The 17,375-nt window shown below is 39.0% G+C and overlaps 1 protein-coding gene across 4 annotated transcripts in view; it reads left to right on the top strand.

Moving 5' to 3' along the window:
- The window catches only part of LMO3 (LIM domain only 3), a 97,595-nt gene that overhangs the window by 15,597 nt on the left and 64,623 nt on the right, over nt 1-17,375 (top strand). For all 4 annotated transcript variants that reach the window (XM_060776632.2, XM_060776633.2, XM_060776634.2 and 1 more), the window contains exon 2: nt 10,957-11,170. In XM_060776632.2, the coding sequence (XP_060632615.1) occupies nt 10,965-11,170 (206 nt within the window). In that variant the 5' untranslated portion in view covers nt 10,957-10,964. The remainder of the gene's footprint in view (nt 1-10,956; nt 11,171-17,375) is intronic.

The following is a 17,375-nucleotide window of genomic DNA, read 5'->3' as shown; positions in this document are numbered from 1 at the left end:
AGAAGATCTATATTTTGTTGGAAGTGGATAAATGAAACCACAGATTTCGGCTCCAGGTACCATAATAAAAAAGGTTTTGAGTCACACGGCAAAGTGGTTGAAGTTCTTAAGTTACTGTTGTAATGTGATTTTGGTGTGGCTTATTTATCATTAGGACATTTCCTGAATAATTAATTAGTTACTTGTAATTAGTTGCTTACAAAAGCTGTAGCATAATGCAATCATGTCAAGCAGCAGCTGTAAGTTAGCACATCAGCCATGCTTCCCTCAATTTCTTCTTTTTTTCCACACTTTTGGATGCTAAGGCTGCACATGGGAGATCATTTTTATGATTGCCAGAGGGAAAAAATAAATCCTGCTTGATCCTTACCTATCTCATTCATTTCTCAGCAAAACAGTGGTCCCTCTAGCTCAGCTTCAGTACGTAAGCATTACTTATAAGTCTTATGGATCCTACATTGCTTTACTGCATTTCATTCTGCTCTGCTAGATGCTGCCTGAACCCAGCTGAGAACGGAGATGCAGATCTTGGTAGATTTCATTCTTGTGAGAGAAAAACTAATAATTTAAGCATTTTTCTTGAGGACTACTTGTAGATCGGGATTTATTCTGGGCGTACACTTTCTGTGCAGAAAATTCTGTCTTTTGTGCAAAATATCCATGATTTTTTAAAATGCAGAATACGCTCAGAACTGTGTCAGCAACATTTCCCCAAACTCAAAAACCCAATTTTTCATTTGAAATTCAAATGTTAATGTGTACACTAGTGGGAAGGCGCTAAAAATGTGGCGTTAATGATATAGTATAAGGGGACAATATGGCTAAGCTATCAATAGAATTGGTATACTAAAAATGTGCACCACAGATTGATGTTAGGGGTGTTTAGCACATCTTGCAAGGAAATAGTAAATAAGAAGTAAATAGCTCTTTAGACTACTTCTTTCCATAGGAAGCAGCATTTAGAATATTGGGGGTGGGGGGGGTGGGTGGGAGCGATACATCTTCTTGTGCTCCTAGATGTTAAAACGAAGGTATGACCATTTACTTCCACTAACTTTCCCCAAAAGTGTGCAGGCTACAAAGTGTTTTCTAAATCGTTTGGAATATCTATTCAAAAATCTGTGTTGAGATATGCCCTTCTCAAATTTACAGATTTATTAAATCTCATTAAAGCATTGATTTGGCTCTTCCCTACCTATAGTAAGGTTCCATTGTGTAGAGCTTTCATTCAGAAAAGTCAATGTGTTTTGAAGAGGCATAAGGCTGTATGATTTGGTGATGATTGTGAATTAATTCTTCCTTGGGAGGCATTGCAAGCTGTTGTGAAGCACTGACAGGGGAGCCTGTGTTCCTTTGTACACTTTGCGGACTCCAGTGGCTGAAATAAGTTCTCCACCATTTCGGGATCTCTTCAAGTCCACTAAGATTCAGAATGTAATGCTTTGCTAATTTTTTTTCTCAAAGAAAGTAATAAGTCACCTTTACAAATGCCTATATGCTCCAAGAAAATATTCAAAAGTCTGGTTTTTGAAGACAATATATGCAGTTCAGGATTCAATTCTCTGCAAACTTTGGAGGAAACTGAATTTTTTGCACATAAATATTATGTGCTCAAAGTATTGTATTCTGAGCAAAATAAAATGCATATGAATTTTACAAGTAAATCCCAAACTGTGAAGAGTCCCACCATTCAAGGAATCTTCTAAAATTGAGGCTCCTTCTCTACCCTACTGTTCTAGGAATACTGCCCTCTGGTGGATCTCTTATTTCAGTATCTTGCATGGGTGCATTTACACAGAAGAATTAATGTGGTTTGATGTCACTTTTGATCTTATCAGAAAGGCCCATGGATTCACCCTGCATCGTGGCGAATGCATGGACTCCTGGCGGGAGGCTTGGAGAACCCGTCATTCCACGTCCCGTATCACCTACCTTGCAATCACCACTCAGCTTCTCTCCCCCCACCCCTCCATATTGCTAGGAAGGCTGCTGTATTGTGACTGCCATCGCGTGCGCTGCTTCCTCTCCTCTTTCAGCATGGACCCCAGCCAGAAGTTGATGTACATAATAGGAAGGACTCCATGCTGAAAGTGGAAGGGAAGCAGCATGTGATGGGCAAATCCACCCGTGTGATGAGGTGATATAACTGTCTTGGTTAAGTTCTATGGGGTTGCAGTTCTAAAAGGTCTTTAGCCTTTTCTGCCTCACCAACTGCAAATCCCATGATTCCATAGATTTGTCCCATGGCAGTTAAAATGGTGCCAAACTGCATTAATTCTGGAGTGCAGATGCATCCTCTGAGCATTGTTGGTTTATTGAATAGCGGGCAATCGCCCCAAATAATGTTGATATTAGAGCTAACTTTGAAAACTATCCATGGCATCTCAGTGCAGACCTATGTGATTTCTCACTCACTGGATCCCGGGAAAAAGAAGATCCAGATATCAATGGTGGATTAGGGTTTGTTTTGTGCTAATGCCCTAACACAAGATGGGCAACTGCAATGCTTGTGGAGGCTCTGCAGTTGCCTCATTTTACGTTGGCACTCTGGGCCGCAAACCCAAATTAGAAGAGAATAAAAAGTTGCTTTTGATTTTTCTAAAAACCTTGCCTCAGGTTTTAAATGGGCACAGTGGAAGAGGAGCAAGGAATCATTTAAATGAAAAATCATATCCTCCTGGAGTGGCACCTCTTCTTTTTTGATCAGGGAGTATAAAAGATTCATTCTTTATTTATGTAAGTCTATATCCCTCTTTCCACCTGGAATGGAATTCAAAGCGCCTTCATAATTATTACAATGTCCTATCAGCTTTTGAGAATGTGCAAATATAACTTGTGTGTATGAGAGAGAAAGTTATGACCACGTGAGTAGGGTTTTATGCGGAGTTTTTTTCTCCCACATTGTGCTTTTCTATTCCAACAAGGTCATTAGTTTGGTAGGTAAGACTTGCATGAAATTATCCCCACCAGTGTCTTACTCATGGACATTTGGACAATAGAACAACTAGGAGGTAGCTTGTTTGCATGACGGAAGAGGCAGAACTAACAGCTATGGAAATATCTGACCTAAAAGTAACAGTTAGTCGTAACTAGAGTAGAACTGTTGAATCCATTAGATTTACATATGTGTTGGTTCATTGTTCCATTCTGTGTATTCAATGAGCCTTTTCAAGTTCGGATTACACAACAAAATTCCAGCCTCTGTATGCATTTTTGTACAAACTGCATCATATCCTCGTATCATATCCAAAATACGAAAGACTGGAACCCTAATTTGTATTGCCATTTATATCTAGATGTGGCTGAAAGATGTGGGAGACCTCTCAATAGTTGCTCAGACAAGCTCTGTGAGGCTGGCCTTTGCAGAGCTTCAGACCTTTTGGATCCTGTGGAAGAGTTACTTTTAGAAATTGATGAATTATATACATTTTCAACTCTTCCATTTTAGAACATTTTAGCCACAAGATATCTTTAAACAAATTTTTGAAGTAATTTGTCATGTTATTGCAAGATCAAGATCAGCAAAATTCATGGCCTTTTGTACCAAATTCAGTTATGATTTCTATTCTACAGTAAAATATTAATACCCCTCCTAATACTTGAATTTGCTCAACAAACATTGTCCACATGTCCCAAAAGACAACCAGTCAATTATTACTCTAGTTTCCTTGTTGTCGAACTTCAGGTACCTTATGAATGCATAACATATTTTTAGGTTCACCCATGTTCCACAGTGGTACACCACACACTCCACAGCAAACACCACATTTCCACCAGGGCTTCATGTTGACTGTGATACATTCCTACCAGGTGCTATAGGTTTTAGTCTTACTGATATCAAAAGATTTTGCTGCTTTGATTTCAGTAGGACTCTTCTCTTTCCATGTTCTAAATACACACCAACTTCTCTGTGTTTTCTGTTAGGAGCCATTCAGATATTTCTGTCTCTGTTTCTTTGCATCCTCAGTTGCCCATTGATGTTAACAAATTATGTACATGACCATTGAGTCAATCAGATGTCTGCCAATGTCTGCATTAGATCCTTTATTTGTGCCTCTCGTAATATCAGTATCTTTGCTTGGTCCTTTATAGACAGAATCAAATGAAGACATACTCTTACTATCCTCACAGTTTTGAGGGAAAGTATTATTTCTTGCCATCATACTTTCACCAGTTTCTGTGCATTGTACTTCAGCCACAAATGGCACAAGGCACTTTCCCCTCCAATTCATTACGTTATTAAGGGCAAAATATATGGCAGTGTAAAATACAAGAAATAATTTGGATGTCTTTTGTTTTGGCGATGATGATGATGATGATGATGATGATGATGATGATGATGATTTTGAACAACTATTCATAAGGGATGGCTGAAAGCCATTGTATAAAACCTATAAAGGGACAATGTCATTAAAATGTCAATCTTCAATGTGAGTTCTGCAACAAAATGTGGTTAATGAAAGCCTTAAATCGTCATCAAAGGCACTATTTGTGTTCTACCAGCACCCAAGATGTCCTGGATATGAACACAAGCAATTCCAACTTAGTGATAGATCTTATACTATGGACATCTTTTTATCTAGAGGAAGAAAGCTATTGTCTTTTCTTTCAGTCTCTTTAAGCCCTGCCAAAAAGCACTGGACATCCTATGTGTGCTTAAGCTGACTTATCTGTAATCAATAATATATCTATATCGGCTAATCATTTCAAACTGCTTTTATTACCTTGATTGCTATTTGGTTGGATTTATATTTTTTATTGCCGTTATTAGATGCCCTGAAGCTCCTGTTAGGATCATAGATCATGGGGTTTTCTTGGCAAGATTTGTTCAGAGGGGGTTTACCTTTGGCTTCCTCTGAGGCTGACGAATTGTGACTTGCTCGTCTAATGGGTTTCCATGTTGGAGCAGAGATTCAAACCCTGGTTTCCAGAGCTGTAGTGCAAGACTCAAACCACTTTACCACACTGGCTCTCAATTGCAACCATTCTGGACACACTTGCCACAAAAAGGATCCATTTGAAATAGTTGAATTTCAGTATGACACTGTTATTTATGGATTCAATCTCTAGGTTTTCACTTATCCACACTAAAAAAAATCCTGCATGGAAATGTTTTTTTGGTCTCTTTATGGCCAAAGTATAACCAAACTATAGAATTCACTATTATCCACGGTTTTAGATATCCACTGAAGGTCTTTGGGTATATTCCCTGTGGATACGAGAGTGGAAGTGTACTCCAAACCTTTAAAAACACACAGCATTTTAACAATACATCTATTTGTTGTTTCCATACTGGTGGTGCATACGAGAACTTTAGCATGTGGAAAGTTGCTTTTGAGGCCAGTTGAAAGTCATAGCTCCCACACAACCGAGCAACTTCTGAACTCAATCTTATTTGTTGTAATGGCATGCTGCTCTCAAACTACCTTTCTGCTAACAGGCATTTAATATTGTAGACATGGGGTTCGAACTAGCTGCAACTGATTCTCTTACGGTCGCAGCTGAAAAAAGATAAATCTTAAATGCTCTCAGACTTAACAGTGGGTGGGAAGGCATTTGTTCTGTAGAAGACTCTTGTCTGATTTCTTTTTTCTCCTCCTTTGCTGTGGCAGATGCCAATCTGACCTTTTGTAAAGCTCATCTATTTTTCCAAGATTTTTTTTTTGCCTCTAAGGAATGGGAATAGGAGATGTGGCTAATATTTGAATCATGATAGACCTTCTTTTTTGGCTACCATTTTGCACATTTAGCTGTAAGTTGTTGCAATACTGAAAGTTTTCTTCTTAAAATAAAAGAAAGTTAAATTCCTCTTATATAAATAAAATACCCAGTCCCACTCTTACATGTTTGAATACTTTTGAGGATTCAAATCTTACACATTTCAGTTGAATTTTAATTCTTGTAAAAGTTTTCAAAATAAGTAGTTGAGTGAACGAAAATACCGAAAGTGGGCTCTTTTTCAAAAGTAGTCTATTTCTATTGGAATGTTAGAGATATGTATTCCTAATGGAAAGAAAGCCAGTGTGTGTAAATTTCACACACTGGCAAACCCTGTTTCCTACTCCATAGTTTTTTTTTCTGTTGGTGCAATTCAGTATTTAATCTATTTGGCACAAAGGCTGTTAACAGTGTTTGCTTTGTAAAGCTATGTGTGGTGGACCTCTATTACTAGATTACAGTGAGTGTAATTTAAAATTTGATAAATTGTTGCATTAAAAAAAAAGCAAGATCCAAAATCCATTCTGTGGATAATACCTTTATTGGGCAACCCAAAAGGGACAAAAGCCATGTAGCAAAAAGTTTTACGGCTTTCTTCATTAAGCAGAGATAGTAAAATAAATGAATGGTGTCTTGATCCTAAAAGCAGTTACATTCTGCTTTGAATGTAATAGGAAATGTGTTTAGATGAAAAGCAACCAACCACCCTCCCTCCTATCATCCTAAGCCGAGTGAGAAGAAAGGTGAAAAGACAGAATTTAAAACATGATGCATTGCAACCCTTGATGCTATTTGACAAATACATTAAATGTTCTAGTCTAGTTACATCCAAATTTTAGGCTTAGAAATGTGAAAGAGCCATTGTTTGTGTATGTATAATGCCAACCCGGGAAGGTATAGTGGTTTGAGTACTGGATTATGATTCTAGAGACCAGTGTTTCAATAATAATATCAACAACAACAAAACAACAACTACTACTACTTTATTGTTGTATCCCACCACTATCTCGTCGAAGGGACTCGGGACAGTTTACACGTACAAAGTGCCAAAAACCATAAAATAAAATGTAAATAATTTAAAAAGACAATTGAATAAAACATACTGAGATATAAAATAACAACTAACACTCAATTAAAAACAGCACTCATAAACCAATGGTGGTAAGCTACTATAAACCTGCCATGGCCAGGCAGTGAACAGTTGTACTGGGAATGGGATGTGCAAAGCTGTAGCTATGGGAAGAGGGCATGGGATAAAGTGCAAGGCTGCATAACAATTGCATAGATAAGTAGAGACTAGGTGTTCTCAAAAGCTTTCTTGAACAGCCAGGTCTTCAGGTCCCTATGGAAGGAGGTCAATGTGGGGGCTTGCTTAATCTCCCAGAGGAGGGTGTTCCAGAGCCAAGGGGCCACCATCAAGAAGGTCCTCTCCCTTGTCCCCACCAACCGCGCTTGTGGCAGGATCATGAGGAGGGCCTTCCCGGCAGATCTTAGAGCCCACGCCAGTTCATAGGGGGGATTGTAGTCATGAAGTTAGGCAGAACCCAAACCATTTAGGGCTTTATAGGTAATAGTCTGCACTTTGAATTGGTACCAGAAACTTATGGGAATCCCCACTTGGCCATGAAAGCACATAGAGCAACCTTGGGCAAGACACAATCTCTTTGCCCTCTTGAAGATATTTAGTCTAGAAAGCCCTGTGATAGGTTTGCCTGAGAGTTGCCATAAGTTGGAAATGACTTGAGGGCACACAACAACAGCAACAAAGAAAAACAACAACAGCAGCAACAACAACAACAAACAACTGCTAAATTTTGAAACTTATGAAGCTGTTTTTTCAATCAGTCAGTGAGTGCTAGTTTACTGTCTTGCTATCTGTTCTATCAAAGGGGAGATATTTGCAAATCCCTGTTCTTTCAGGAATAGTTGAAATTGTGGACCATGTTCTGCAATATTGCCTGTATTATAGGGATATCCATTCTCAGTTAATGCCCCAAATTATGAAGATTTTGTCAGGCAGACATGAATATGTTTTCATCTCATTTCTTTCCAATTCTGTTCTGAAGGTTACTGGGTTTTATAACCAGAAGTAAACTAAACAAATACCCCATTAGGGTTTTTCTCTACTCCTCGGCTCCATTGAACAACATTAGTCATGATTTGATACTGGCTGTTGTATACCTTCCAGTCTATATCAGGGTTTTTTTTTTTTTTTTGTACTTGTGAACCGTCTTTTCTTTTTCCTCTGTTTTTCTATTGCCTTGTAACCATTTGGCTTGCGTCTGATCGTAATAACACAATTTGGTCTCTCATTCACTCAGTCCTGTTATTGCTACATTTAGTTCTGACTGATCGAGGTTTGGATGGATTTCATCCCTTTATGATTCCTGACTGGAATTACATCTGGTCTCTTTTACTAGCAAAGCAGGATCTCTCCCACTGAGTTCCAGTTTCCATTTCTAAGACTGTTTTCTGGGTTTTTTTTCTTCAATTGTTGTGAGATACCAATATTTCTATCTCCCTCATGACTGTATGTATGTTGTGAAGAATCATCTTCCACATTGAAACCGAGACTGGTTAGCTCCACTGTCTGTGTCTTCTGCTAAAACAGAGACACAACAGCAAGGAATGGTCTTCTTTCATCTTTGCTTCTCTCTTACGCCATTCCTGTTTTTCATAGCAGATTATACATTTTCTTCAGTGCTCGCTGCCTCTTTAGGGACCCATTCCTTGCAGTTGGAGAATTCTGGTGGTATTTCCAGACCAGGGAAAATTGTCATGCCAGGGGTCTGGTTGACACATGTATGCTCATCCATTATTTTATTTATTTGAAGAATGTATATACTGCCATATTGCATTTGGGGCCTCAGGGAGCTGAGACTTGCATGTATATGTGAAATAAAAGCAATCACTCTTAATTATAGTAATCATTTCGAAGCATTACTCCAGCAAGAAAGAGCATTGCATTTGTTTGTAGCACATATTGTTGTATTTGGTTTGGATTGCAAAAAACTTCCTCCTTCCAAGGAGGCAAACTTGGGAGCGAAACCATTTTAATTTCAAGTGAAGATGGTGAGTTATCCAAAATGAAAAGTTTAGAACAAGTATGTACTGAAGGCAATACCAATCTTTCTTACTGTGGATGTCATTATTTGCTATTTTTTTTCTTAAAGGAAGCAATGAGCAATTTTTGCCTTTTTCTTCCTGGTGCTATGAACTATTTGCAGTTCAGGAGTTGTTCTGCACAAAATTCACACATGATGTCTTTGAGCAAAAAGCATAATTCTGTTTTCTGTTCAGAAAATAATTTAACTGGACCCATGCTGTCTTGGATCTCATGTGAGGAGAAAAGTGGGGATATAAATTAAATAAATAAATGGAGACTGATTCTGTACAAAATGTGCACATTTTTTACATTGTAAAGGCCTTTTCTGTGCAGATATTTCAGCTTACGCATTTAAAGAATTTTGAGGAAGCGATAAAGATGTCTGTTGTTTTTTTTAAAGGGGATAATCACTCATATGCCTAATTTAGGAGCTAAGCAAACATGGGGAATAGTTTTTAGCCAAACTCGGACCGTGTTTGGGGTTTCAATTGGGCTGGTTATTACAGTGAATTGGTTTGGGGGAAAGAGCCACTTTTTATTTGTACTGTAATTGAAATTTATAAAATTATGATTCCTGATTTAGATATTCATGTCTTGAGACTATTGCAAGAAAAAGGATAATGTATTCCTAAAATCCATATACTTTTGTTCCAAATCCATAATTTGTGAGGCCTGTGGTACATTATGAAGAAAATCCATAGGGACAAAATGTGTGCACACCTTAAAATCTGGAACAATTAAAAGTGCATGCAATTGAAGCATATACATCAACATGCTTTTGGTACCTATACTCATTTTTATAGATGGCATTAAATTGTTGCTAACACTGTGAACCACCCTGAGTCCCCTTTGGGGTTGAGAAGGGCAGTATATAAATACTGCAAATAAATAATAATAAATATAAGGGTGCGGATTATGCAGTTTTCCAAATGTTGTTATATAGCAACTCCTATCAGCCATAGCTAGCTAATAGGAGGTGCAGGAAGTGACATCTGAGGGACCACATGACTCCTATCCCTGCTTTAATGAATAGGAGAAAACACACACATTAGAATATATTAAAAAGTAAAATATTTCTTAAAATGCTTGAATTTCCTTACAAGAAAATGGAGCAAGGTCTTGTAGCTTGATACAGTGTGCACCAAGGATAGGATGAGAATACAGGTGTGACTGAGTAGAATGGAACAAAATCTGAGAAATGTTTATGTCTCTTGTGTAGCAAGCGAACAGAGAACAGCAATTCCAAGTCTTGTAACACAAGAGCTCTGAGTCAGCCAGTGTAAATTTATGTGCATTAGATTCAGGAAAAACAAAGAGAAAGATCTGCTTCATGGAACACATAATTAAGCTGTGTGAGATTTATGGCTATGTGATAAGATTATGGCCATTGGTTTTGATGGTTTAAACAGGTATTAGGAAAACTACCATGATGTCCCTCAGTAGCCATGATGAACATGTAGAAGTGTAATGCCAATAGGTAGGAGTTTGGTGATGTACAGAGTCAAGTGTTGTCTTTATTTTTAGGAGCTTCTTGGGTATCTTAGGTTAGCCACTATGGGAAGAAGCTAGATTGACTTAATGATTGGTCAGTATCAGCATGACCAGGCATGTAGCCCGGGGGGGGGGGGGGTTGGGGGCTTCAGCCCCCTCCCCCCAAAATTCTCATGGTGGTCTGCGAAAAGGCCTTAGTGGTACATGATTTAAACTGTTATGTTCATTCATATCATGATCTGATCACCATCCTCAATATATCTCATATGCATGGGGGTATTGGGGTAATGATACAAAAGGTTTGCTAGGGTAGACCCTCTTTCACTCAGACTCAGCCCCCCCCCCCCCCGAATCAAAATCCTGGCTACGGGCCTGAGCATGACCCATTTCATGTCTTCTAAGTTTTGGACACAAACTGCTGCTGAATCTTACTTTTTTTTACTTTGAGATAACTCTCCCACCTCCTGGTTGATGGGAGTTGCAGTGCCTCACTGGAGAAAGCTGATCTGAGGAAATACCTTCAAAGAAATGAGAAAGCTTTGTGCCACTACCAAAATTCTTCTCACAGGTGGAGGAACATCCTGTCTGTGCATCCCTAGAGTGGGCCTCAACTTCTCTTTCCACCACTTCTCTCATTCCAGGTATACAAATGCTCTCTGTCCAGCCAGACACCAAACCGAAAGGTTGTGCTGGCTGCAACCGCAAGATCAAAGACCGGTACCTCCTAAAAGCCCTGGACAAATACTGGCATGAAGACTGCCTGAAGTGCGCCTGCTGCGACTGCCGCTTGGGGGAGGTCGGCTCCACCTTGTACACCAAAGCCAACCTTATCCTGTGTCGCAGAGACTACTTGAGGTAGGATTTTGCTTCCCCCTCCCCTGCATGTATGGTATATGCATACCCCACACTTCATGTTCCATTTCTTCCCTCTCATAGAGAGTGGTGTAATCCATACAAAACAAGCCATATAGGATGGTATCTACAGATCCTTTGCCACATAGAAATAGATGGTGTCTGGAGTAGGAAAATGGTACACAACGAATAAACCAGATCATCCCTCACATCTCTTCAATGAAATTTGGGACAGGTTTTCTTTATAAGCTTAGTCTTATTCTTTTAGGTCTACTGTGTTCTGGCTCTGTTTAAAACTAAGGTGACTTGACATGTCTTTCCTCATTTTGCTAAACAAGTGGTTTATCACCTAGTGAAGCTGGCTGTGAACTCTCCTGATTCACACCAAACAGGGGTGGGAGATTTTTTTTTCCTAGATGGAATAATCTGACATATAGATAAGTGAGAAGACAAAGTTTTAAATCTTTATACTAGCCTGTCTTAGAGATGTACTGAGATAATACAGTCAAGCTTGAAGTGAAACCCCTCATTTGAACTAAAGTACCTGTTTTAAAATAATTAGAGTTTAGTTTTCAGAAGGCTCAACTTCTTAAATATAGTTTGGAGCTTTGAATAAAGTGGAGTCTCTTTCCCTTTATCCCTCAACCTCAGGTGTTCCAGTATAGATAAAAGAGAAGAGTTGCAGAGCTTGAAAAGATTCTGGAGAAATCTGGGATTTATACTCCAAAACATGGGGACACTATGGAGACTATATTTCTTGAGAATTCATACCAGGATCAAAATCAATGATAAAATATATGTTAATGATAACAGGATCAAAATAGATACTCCAAATTCTTGTCCCTGCTTTACTTTTCCTTCCATAACAATAATTCTAACTGGTTCAGAGAGCTGTATTTTATGGTAGATAGAGTTGCCATCGGCCTGTAGAGTTCAGTTCCTAGTAATTCCAACAGAATTTCAATTGGATCTACTCAGTGTAGTGTCCGTGCACTACAACGCAATGCAGCAATGAAATCAATGCCTTGCTCAGGCTGTGTTGCATGTTGTTGTTCATTCGTTCAGTCGTCTCCGACTCTTCGTGACCTCATGGACCAGCTCACGCCAGAGCTCCCTGTCGGCCGTCACCACCCCCAGCTCCTTCAAGGTCAGTCCAGTCACTTCAAGGATGCCATCCATCCATCTTGCCCTTGGTCGGCCCCTCTTCCTTTTGCCTTCCACTTTCCCCAGCATAATTGTCTTCTCTAGGCTTTGCTGTCTCCTCATGATGTGACCAAAGTACTTCAACTTTGTCTGTAGTATCCTTCCCTCCAATGAGCAGTCGGGCTTTATTTCCTGGAGGATGGACTGGTTGGATCTTCTCGCAGTCCAAGGCACTCTCAGAACTTTCCTCCAGCACCATAGTTCAAAAGCGTCGATCTTCCTTCACTCAGTCTTCCCTAAGGTCCAGCTCTCACATCCGTAGGTTACCACAGGGAATACCATGGCTTTGACTAGGCGGATCTTTGTTGCCAGTCTGATGTCTCTACTCTTTACTATTTTATCGAGATTGGACATTGCTCTCCTCCCAAGAAGTAATCGCCTTCTGATTTCCTGGCCACAGTCTGCATCTGCAGTAATCTTTGCACCTAGAAATACAAAGTCTGTCACGGCCTCCACATTTTCTCCCTCTATTTCTCAGTTGTCAATCATTCTTGTTGCCATAATCTTGGTGTTTTTTTTATGTTTAGCTGCATCCCAGCTTTTGCGCTTTCTTCTTTCACCTTGATTAGAAGGATCCTCAGCTCCTCCTCGCTTTCGGCCATCAGAGTGGTGTCATCTGCATATCTGAGGTTGTTGATGTTTCTTCCAGCAGTTTTCACCCCAGCTTTGCATTCATCAAGCCCCGCACATCGCATGATGTGTTCTGCATACAAGTTAAAAAGGTTGGGTGAGAGTATGCTGCCTTGCCATACGCCTTTCCCAATCTTGAACCAGTCTGTTGTTCCGTGGTCAGTTCTGACTGTTGCTGCTTGGTCCTTGTACAGATTCCTCAGGAGAGAGACAAGGTGGCTTGGGATGCCCATCCCGCCAAGAACTTGCCACAATTTATTATGATCCACACAGTCAAAGGCTTTAGAATAGTTAATGAAGCAGAAATAGATGTTTTTCTGAAACTCCCTGCCTTGTGTTGCATAGGAGTGAGATTATAATGTTTTTCTGCACAGCTGCCATGTGACATCATGAAACAATAAATAAGTTGTGTCCATTGGGTTCTGTTGGCTCTTCCTCAGACTTCTTTAATTTCCCATTCCATATTGGGAAATAAAGTTTGTCCTTTTAATAGTAGAAACCCAGTGTGGTATAAGTGTTAATGGGCTGAACTTCACTTTAGGGCATAATACCAACACCCAGTGAGCCGTAAAACTCTCTGGGTACACCTAAGTCAGCCTTACTCTTTCTCTCATTCTCAATTTAACCTACCTCCCAACCTTGTGAAGATGAAAAAGAAACAAAGCCATGTAAGACAGTTTGAGCTCCTGGGAAGAAAGGTTGGTTAAAAAATGTAACCAACTAATGTCCAACCATCTTCACTCTCATTATCCGAGCCAATTTGTCTTCCACCCTCCAGAAAACTCCAGAAAAAGTTTGACTAGCAGCCAACCTGTTTTGATACATGGCCTCCCATTCTAGGTTGAGTCTTCCACTTTTCCTGATCTTGCTAGAGATTTTCTTCAGTCTGATCTCTTGCTTATCCTTAAATGTGCTATTTATGTTAAACTTCAAGTTGATGCACTTAATGTAATTGCAGACAGTCATTTGCCTCATTGCATCTGTATGTACTTAGCTATGCAGTGAACCTGTAAAAGGAAATCTCAATTTTTATGCTAATTCCAGAGGTAGTTAAATGTGCTCCCTTTTGTAGGCAAATAAGCTTTCCCATTTAGCCACTGGCTTGATAGGAATATGAAGAATAAATTGCAAATACTAATAATTAGAGAGTCAATGTGGTTGAGAATTGGACCAGGACTCAGGAAATTAGGATTCAAATCCTCATTTGGCCAAGAAAACTTATTTGGGGACCAGTCACACTCTCAGCCTCAGAGGAGATCTTTCCAAGAAAGCCCTGCAATGTGTTCACTTACAAAGTACCCAGAACTCAGAAAAAACTTAAAGATACATGACAACCAACACAATAAAATTAGAGTTAGGTTGTATCTTCAAGCTCTTCTTATTGGGCTTGATAAGGGCCCATTTTCTTATTTAAAGCATCTTGGAAAACTGTGCTTCCAATAAGGGAATACTTTACAACACACATGTCAGATGCAAGACCCACGGGCCGAATCCGGTACATCACATCATTTTATGTGGCCCGCAAGGCTTTCAATGCTGGGACAACATAGTTACATTTATACAGTCTTGCAATTTTAAGTGGTTCTTTGAAGGCAACCATAAAGCTGCTGTGGCCCTTGATGAAATGAGTTTGACGCCCCTACCTTACAAGATATATTTCAGTTTAATATCATTTCATTTACCTTCCAAGATTTTATATCATCTAATGACACAGGAGCCCCCGGTGGCACAGTGGGTTAAACCCTTGTGCCGGCAGGATTGAAGACCAACTGGTCACAGGTTCAAATCCGGGGAGAGCGTGGATGAGCTCCCTCTATCAGCTCCAGCTCCTCATGTGGGACATAAGAGAAACCTCCCACAAGGATGGTAAAACATCAAAATATCCAGGCATCCCCTGGGCAAAGTCCTTACAGACGACCAATTCTCTCACACCAGAAGCGACTTGCAGTTTCTCAGGTCACTCCTGACATGAAAAAAAAATCTAATGACAATTACATGTTTCTTCCTTGGCAAAATTAACAGTCTGGCTGTGATCACTATCAGTTACCTTCCACAAAGGTACAACTAGACCTGATTCTTTGTTCTAACTTTTAAATGAATGTTCCTCAGAATTACAGGTTTTGGATGTACTCATTCACTAGGCTGGGACACTTTTGGTGGGGAAGGATGGGGAAGGGATTCCCTTATTATGTCCATGGGAAGTGGCTATCTGATGGACCATATTGTCCCATAACAAACTATTCATGTTGTGCAATCTTCTGGGAAAACTTTTCTGTTTGTCCCACTACCCAAAAGATACATCTGGTGAGAACACAGGAGAAGGCCTTTTCTGTGGCTTCTTCCCTCAGAATCTGACATTCTCTTTTCTTTCTTTCCACATCCAAATGAAGACCTTTTTATTTCAGCAGACCTTTGAGAATTTACTTTTTATGCAAACCAGGCTGTGTATAACATGTTGGATTTTTATTTGATTAGTTTGAATTCTTCCTGCTTTAAGTTCCAATTTTAATTTACTTCAATTTTGTAACATTGAAGTGCTGTGAATTTTTAATGATGTTTATTAACATTGACATTAACAGTTCCATAACAAAAAAGGTAAAAGAATTCATTAGCACCTACTCATTGAAAGAAACTGATTAAATTTATTCATTCATTTGTTAAATCCTTCTAAAGAATCAGTTGAAGTTGCTAAAAGTGACCCGAGTGTCCCTCAAATTATCTCAAAATTGCTTCTCCAATTACTTCAAGAACAGTAACATACTAAAATAATAAGCAACATTAATTGCTATTCAGAAATAACACTGTTGAGATTTAACCTGTGGCAGCTAATAGTTTTCTTTTAAGAGCATGATGAAATCACTTTGGGTTTTACTCTGAACTTTGAAGGAGTTATCCAAGGTGCATATATCCAACTCCAAAATAGATTCAGAAACCTAGATACTTCCTTTGAAGTCTAGATTAAAACCATCTCCAATGATATGAAAGCCACCAATGCATCTTAACAACTAAAATAACTCATTTCAAAACATTGCTGGAAAAATGAGTTTGGGGTAATGAACTGATTTTAATGGAATTATTTCTATTACCTGGGAAGGAAATAAATAGGGTGAATTTGAGATATATATATATATATATATATATATATATATATATATAGTGATGAGTTCTTTTTAAAATAAATCATGTGTGTTTATTATTGGTTTTTTGCCATGAGCAACTAATATTTCTGCAAAATGAATCCTAATGATAACACGTTTGTGCCTTGCTTGAGTGCCAAGATAGTGTACTCTTTTTTCTAGTGATAGAGAGGTGTTTTTTTTTAAAGTTAATTGATGTGTGTTCAAAGTTTTTTGAACTAGAAGGATTTATTTAAAAATATGTATTTGAGAGGAAGGTCTATCCTTATAGCTCATAGTACTGGGCATATTCGTTGGCTACAAGTCCCTTTACAGGAGTAATTTTTTTCGTTGTTTGGGGAAGTGTATCTAACTAAAAAGCATAACACACCTACTGTGACATTTCAGTGTGTTAACACAGGGTTCTGAGAGAATGTCCTAGATTAAACATTCATTTAATGTGAATTGATTCTGTTGATTTGTCCTTATGGAAGAAGACAGGGCAATGGAAATCGTTCCTGGCCACTGTAGTATTTCTGTGAACACAATGTCCATGAGCTAACCTGTCTTTTAAGACTATCCAGTGAAGGAAAGCCCACCACCACCCAAGGCATTCAGTTTCCACCTTGAAAAGCTTTTACTATTAGGAAGAATCTCCTAATGTCCAGCTTACCTCTGTTTTTATGCAAATGCTAGACATTGTTTAGAGTCCTGCCTTTACATCTCTTCCATCTTTGTCATGGCAGCCATTTGGGTATTTTGAAGGGAGCTCTCATGTCCCTCTTGTAATCTTCTCTTCTCCAGCTACTCAGGGTTTCCAGTAATTCCTCTTTGCTTTGTTTGAGCTTAAAGTATGACCTGAAATTTATCCAGGGCTCTCCAATATGTGGTTTCCAGGGACATCTGTCTTCCAAAAAGTACATCTACCAGTATGATTTTCCATTGAATGAATTTCCCTGATTGGCTTCTCAGAAACTCCAGAATTCATCCAAATATAATTTAAGACATATACATTAGGAGTGGGTAAAGCGTAACATTGGAGCTGCCTGTGTCCTTCCAAAGCTACTTCTTTGGCTCTCAAACCATTCAGAAAAGTCACCATTTAGGAGAACAGAGAAATGGCAAATTTCCTTTCCTAGAAACCAGAAGCACAAATTCACCTTTTTAAAATAGACTAGAAGGTTCTTAACAGTTGTTACACTTTTAAACATCAAAACCAGGCATAAACTTTGGTGCTCCTTTTAAATGTTTAGTTTGGG

This window comes from Anolis sagrei, chromosome 5 (assembly GCF_037176765.1).
Source record: "Anolis sagrei isolate rAnoSag1 chromosome 5, rAnoSag1.mat, whole genome shotgun sequence".
Lineage (NCBI taxonomy): Eukaryota > Metazoa > Chordata > Lepidosauria > Squamata > Dactyloidae > Anolis > Anolis sagrei.
Note: the sequence above shows the minus strand (reverse complement) of the source record. Positions and strands in the feature narration are given on the sequence as shown.